This window comes from Carlito syrichta, unplaced genomic scaffold (genome assembly GCF_000164805.1).
Source record: "Carlito syrichta isolate Samal-C Ts95f unplaced genomic scaffold, Tarsius_syrichta-2.0.1 Scaffold169106, whole genome shotgun sequence".
NCBI classification, from domain to species: Eukaryota; Metazoa; Chordata; class Mammalia; order Primates; family Tarsiidae; genus Carlito; species Carlito syrichta.
In genome coordinates, this window is record NW_007113202.1 from 27,802 (window position 1) to 34,235 (window position 6,434).

A 6,434-nucleotide genomic window follows, 5' to 3' on the forward strand; every position below is an offset into this window, starting at 1 on the left:
CCCCTCGCAGAGGACCGTCCGGGAGAGGGACTTAGAAACCCTCACGCAGTCTGGAATCGAACACTAGCATCCGCCCGACCCTCTCCTTTGGGAGACTGTTTGAGCAGCTCCGGGGAGCGAGGAGTGCTTCTTTCTTTTTAAAAACTTGCGTCAGGGTCTCACTCTGCCTCCCAGGCTGGAGTGCACTGGCGCGATCAAGCTCGCCGCAGCCTCCAGCTCCTGGGCTCAGGCGACCCTTCCACCTCAGCCTCCCGAGAGCTGGGACTACAGGCACACACCTCCATACCCAGCTAATTTTCTAACTTTTTTTAGAGATGGAGACAAACAAAAGCCAGCCAGGCACAATGGCTCACGCTGGTAGTACCAGAACTTTGGGAGACTGAGGCGGGAGGAGTCCAAGGCTGCAGTGAGCTACGACCATGCCAGTGCACTCCAGCCTGCAAGGCGGAGCGGGAACCTGTCTCTAAAAAGAAATATACATACATATGAAAGAAAAAATAAAGGAAGAAAAGAAAGCTAACAACCTACACAGGGCTCTCTCCCTCACCAGGCAGCTGGAATTTGGGGGGTGCTGAAATTTGCCCCCGGTGTTTCCCGCCCAAACTCTAACCCTAACCCTCCCACTGTGGTTAAGGGTTCTGGAGCTTCTGCCACCCCGGCTGTGTTTCCTGGGCTTGCCCAGCCTGCTTTCTGACATTGCCGACACCCTGGCCTCTGCCAGGATGACCCTCCTACCCATCTGTGACCATCTTTGTCTCCTTTCCAGCATTTCATTCAGGGAGAGATACTGGTGGATATTCCTGGTCAACTGCAACGGCCAGGCTTTAATGTCTCCTCCTCCAGAAAGCCTTCCTTGATCTCCTCCTCCCAGCTCCCCAGCTGAAAGTCATCTCCTGGGCGGGGCACAGTGGCTCAAGTCTGTAAGCCCAGCACTTTGGGAGGCCGAGGCGAGAGGATTGCCTGAGCTCAGGGGTTTGAGACCAGCCTGGGTAACATGGTGAGACCTTGTCTCTACAATAAATAAAAAATAATAAGCCAGGCGTGGTAGTGTGCAAATGTAGTTCCAGTCATTTGGAAGGCTGAGGCAAAAGGACCGCCTGAGCCCAGCAGGTCGAGGCTCCGGTGGCCTTGAGTGTGCCACTGCCCTCCAGCCTGGGCCATGGAGTGAGACTCCAACACACACAAAAAAAAGGTCATCCCCCACCTCTGGAGCTCCCGTGGCTTCTCACGAGATGTGAGTGTGGGAGCATCAGTTTGAGCATTCCCAGGCTCCCTCATCACTAGTCACTTATACTGAGTGATACAGCGACCCAGGGGCTGCAGTGGCCCCGGGGCAGGAGCCCACCCACCTGCCCTGTTCCAGGTTCAGGTCCCTCACTCGTGGGCATGCACTCATCGAGCCCATAGCCTCCAGGGCTGGAGGCACCACCACTGCCCCATTCCACGGAGGCCAAGCCCGAGGTTGACGAAGGTGGTGCACAGGCCCAAGGCCAGGGGCGAGCAAGCGGTAGATCTGCGGCTAAGACTCGATGACGGACTCCATGAGCCCAAACCGGCATCTGCTTCTGCCCTGGTCCCCACATGGACAGAAGCCCTCTGGTGCAGGGCTCGGTGCTCTCTGCCCCTACTGTATGCTCAGAACTCAGCACGGGCCTGGGTCAAGGTGTGTGGAAGGTTGAGGGCTGTTGCTATAGTCTTGGTACCAAACTTGGGGTGTAATCCCAGCTCTCCTCCATGTAGCTGTGTGACCGTTGGATAAGTCACTGCACTTCTCTGGGCCTCAAGTTTCCCATCTGCAAGTGGGTGCAAGAAAGCCCTCTCTGCCCAGTGACGGGGGAAGAAGTCAAAGACCTCATTCATGTCGAGAACGCCTCTCCTCCAGGTCGTGGCCAGCACAGGGTCTGCACCCAGTAGGCCCTCAAAGTATTATCTTGTATTACTATTATTATTATTATTATTATTTTGAGTCGGAGTCTCACTCTGTCGCCCAGGCTCTGGAGTGCAGTGGCACACTCATGGCCACCGCAGCCTCGACCTGCTGGGTTCAGGCGATCCTTCCATTTCAGCCTTCCAAGTAGCTATGCACCATCACACCCGGCTACCTGGCTCATTTTTTTATTTCTTGTAGAGACGAGGTCTCACCAAGTTGCCCAGACTGGTCTCGAACCCCTGGGCTCAGACAATCCTCTTGCCTCAGTCTCCCAGAGTGCTGGGATTAAAGGAGTGAGTCACTGCACCTGACTCGTATCAGTATTATCATCAGTATTTATTTATTTACTGAGTTGGGGTCTCTCTCCATCACCCAGGCTGAAGTGCAATGGCACGATCATGGCTCACTGCAGTCTCACTCTCCCAGGCTCAGGCAATCCTTCTGCCTCAGCCTCCTCAGTAGCAAAAACTACAAGTGCACGCCACCATGTCTGACTCATATTTAATTGTGTGTGTGTGTGTGTGTGTGTGGAGATGGGGTCTTGCTATGTTGCCCAGGCTGGTCTTGAAATCCTGGGCTCAAGCAGTCCTCCTACTTTGGCCTTCCAAAGTGCTGGGATTTCAGGCATGAGCCACCACACCCTACAGTTATTGTTCTTACTTCTGCTTTCTTGGCTCCATTTCAAAACTCCTGCATTCTCAACACTCCTAGTGCCCAGGACATGTTAAGCTTTGGAAGAATGTGAGCTCTGCCCATCTGCGATGGAGAGCTGAGTCACCTCTCCTGCCTCACCTCCTGCAGCCAGCACACAGTAGGTACTCAAAGACTGGGTGGGACTGAGCACTGCAGCCTGAGGGGCCCTGTCCAGGAGGTGGGTCTGTGGGTCTGGTGGCAACACATATTGGGGCGCCCTGAGTTTGGGGCCGGGAGAGGATAATTGCAGGTGGGCGAGAAGAGACTGGGAATGAAACCAGACCCCAAGTGCCGAGACCCTCCCCTCTTGGGACCAGATGGTGAGGTCCGGCTCCTAACAAGGCTCTGCCACCATCAGGGTCCCCTGACCAAGCCCCGGTCCGGCCCCTCCTACCTTCACGTAGTCCCCGCCAGTCTCCCGCTCTCCAGACGCCCTGGGAGGAGAGAACAGACGTGAGTAACCCCAGTCCCGCGAGGCTCCCCGGCTGCCCGGCTCTGCCCCCTGCCTGGAGCAGCACTGGCCCCTGGGACCCCAGAAGGCTCCCCCGGAAGGCAGGAGGGGGCACTTGCTGGGTCTGCTGGCCCGGCTGCCCCTCCTCTCTCCAGCTGTGCAAGCCCAGGCGGGGCCCTTCACTTCTCCGAGCTTGGGTTTTCCATCTGCAGATCAGGGATCATGACAGCCTCTGCCTAATGGCGCTGTCTCCAGGGACCAGGGAGTGATGACTGTTACGTGCTCAACACAGAGCCGCTTCCTGACCGCCTTCTCCCCACCCTCAGGACACCGTGTTCCCGGCTTTCTTTCTCCTCCTCCCTCGCTTCCCCAGGCCCCTCACGGTCCCTGACTCAACCCTGGAGCGTGCCAGGATGGGGCTCAGCCTCCCTCTCCCATCCTGCGCTCACTCCTCGGCACAAAGTGACCCCCTCGCGGCCACCCAGCATGGTGGAGCCACCACTGATGACAGTGGGCTACAGAATCGGCTCCCTCTGCCTCCCGGGTGGCCAGGATGGAGCCTGGACGGGCCGGAGGCTGGAGGGGGCTGTTTTTCCGATGGCTGAACACATATCCTCCTCCCTCGCGAGGGCACCAGCAGCCACTTCCTCCTGTGCGTGGCCTTAAATGCCATCCCTGCTCTGAGGCACCTGGGCTCGCCCCTTCAGCAGCTCCCTGGCGCCTCCCCGTGGAGGCCTGAAGGCGGCTGGAGAACGGGTCACATCCAGGGCAGAACCTGACCCTCCCCACACCGGCTGCCTCATCTTGTCAAGGCCGGCTTCATCCTTCCTGCTGCTTGGGCCAAAAACCTTGTGGTCCACGGGGCACGGTGGCTCACATCTATAATCCCAGCCCTTGGGAGGCTGAGGCGAGAGGACTGCTCGAGCCCAGGGGTCTGAGACCAGCCTGAACACCTCGACAGGGCCTCGTCTCTACGAGAAACCAAAGAATTAGCTGGGCACGGCGTGTGCCTGCAGTCCCAGCTGCTCGGGAGGCGGATGCGGGAGGATTGCCTGAGCCCAGGTCGAGGCTGTGAGGAGCCGTGATTATGCCAACTGCACCCCAACCCGGGCAACTGAGTAAAAGCCTTGCCTCCAAATAAAGAAATTAATTAGATAAAAAGGAAAAACAACCCTCGCAGTCATTGCTGCCTCTCTTCTTTGGCTCACACTCACACCCCATCCATCAGGAAGTCCCGCCATCAAAACCTTCCCGACCTCTTCTCCCCTGTGTCGGCCCCACCCCAGCTGGCCACCCCTCCCCGTCTCTACTCACCCACAGGCAGCTTCCACCCTGTGGGCAGAGGGTGCCTGAGGCTAAAACCTTAGCAGATCTGGGCATGCCCTCCCCACCCAACCCCCCGGTGGCTCCATCTCTCTCTTTTTTTTTTTTGAGTCGGAGTCTCCCTCTGCCACCCACGCTGGAGTGTTGCCTCATGGCCACCGCAGTCTCCACCTGCTGTGCTCAGGCGCTCCTTCTGCCTCAGCCTTCCAGGTAGCTGGAACTACAAGCATGTGCCGTTACACCCGACTATATTTTTTTGATTTATTGTAGAGACGAGGTCTCACCATGTTACTCAGGCTGGTCTCGAACCCCTGAGCTCAGGCAATCCTCTCGCCTCTGCCTCCCAAAGTGCTGGGATGACAGGCTTGGGCCGCCGCACCCGGCTGGCTCCATCTCTTCAAGAACAAACTCTAAGCTCTCCATGGCTCTGTAGTGGATCATCCAAATCGGAACTTCTCTCCCCATGTGAGAGTAAGCGACACCACCATTACACCAGAGAAACAGGCATGAGCCAGGTCATATGTTCCCCAACCTATGGCCCCAGCGGCCAGTGGCCTGGGATGCCCAGTGGCCACCCACCAACCTCTCAGCCCATCTCCCTCACTCACTCTGTCCCTTGTTCTGCCCCAGCTCCATTGGCCTCCTTGCCAACTCATTTTGGCCACAGGGTCTTTGCACTTTCTGTTCCCTCTGCCTAGAATGCTCTCCCTCCAGATTTTCCCGAGGCTTGTCCTTGCTCCTACTTTATTCAGGGCTCTGCTTTATGTCACCTCCTCAGAGAAGTCTTCCCTGACCACCCCATCTAGAACAGTCCCTCATCCTTTACTGTCTGCCCCAACTCTGTTTCATTTTCAATTTTTCCAATTTCCTTTTTTTTTTTGAGTTGGAGTCTCACTCTGGCGCCCAGGCTGGACTGCAGTGGCACGCTCCCGGCCACCGCAGCCTCGCCTTGCTGGGCTCTGGCGATCATTCCGCCTCAGCCTTCCAAGTAGCCAGAACAACAGCCGCATGCTACCACACCCGGCTGATTTTTGATTTATTGTAGAGACGAGGTTTCACCAAGTTGCCTGGGCAGGTCTTGAACCCGTGGGCTCAGGCAATCCACTCGCCTCGGCCTCCCAAAGTGCTGGGATGACAGGCTGAGCCACCGAGCCCGGCCAGTTTTTCTAATTTCTACCTGAGAAGACTTTACAATTACTTGGGAGTTTTGTTTGTTTTTTATTGTTGTGGTGGGTTTTTGCTGTTGTTATTGTTCTTTGAGTCAAGGTCTCACTCCGTCAGCCAGGCTGGAGGGTAGTGTCACAATCATGGCTCACCACAGCCTCAAATTCCTGGCCTCAAGCGATCCTCCTGCTTCAGCCTCCTAGGTATCTGGGACTACAGGTGCAAAACACCATGCCTGGCTAATTTTTTTTTTTTTTTGTAGAGACGAGGTCTTGCTATGTTGCCCAGGCTGGTCTCAAACTTCTGGGCTCAACCGATCCTCTCGCCTCAGCCTCCCAAAGTGCTGGGATTACAGGCGTGAGCCACCGTGCCTGTGTTGCAACTATTTGTTGACTGTCAGTTATCTGATGCCCCCACAAGGGGGCTGACTTTGTCTCATTTGCTGTTCAGCACAGAGCCTGAAACCTGGTCGGAGTTCAAGAGGCGTTGCTCAAGGGAATGCGTGGACAGAAACAACCAGCGCTAACCACTCTCGGTAGTATTGGGCTGGATCCCAGCTCTCTGGATAGGAAAGGCTTCAGTCTTCCCATCTGCAGCTTTGGGAGGGGAGGCTGAACACTGGCAAAACGTTTCCTCAAAGCCTTATTGAAAACCAAATATTTAAGTATTTAAAACAAAGAAAGTAGCGGCCACTGCACTCCAGTCTAGGCGACAGAGTGAGACTCCCACTCAAAAAAAAAAAGAAAGTTGAGATAAAAGATAAAATTGTGGGTTCCCCTAGCTCCTGAGGACAAAGGCTCCTCACTGAGACATCGTCTGACAGCCCCCCAACCCCGTTCTGACATCCTAGGGCTCCTCGTTGCTAGCCTCCCC

The 6,434-nt window shown here is 56.0% G+C and overlaps 1 protein-coding gene across 1 annotated transcript in view; it reads right to left on the bottom strand.

The window, feature by feature from the left end:
• SH2D3C (SH2 domain containing 3C) overlaps positions 1 to 3,057 on the bottom strand; it is a gene marked incomplete at its 5' end in the record, with an annotated part of 18,823 nt that extends 15,766 nt beyond the window's left edge. Inside the window, one exon of the mRNA XM_021709188.1 lies at positions 3,018 to 3,057. Within this exon, the coding sequence (XP_021564863.1) occupies positions 3,018 to 3,057 (40 nt within the window). The remainder of the gene's footprint in view (positions 1 to 3,017) is intronic.
• Between the last annotated feature and the right edge of the window lie 3,377 nt (positions 3,058 to 6,434).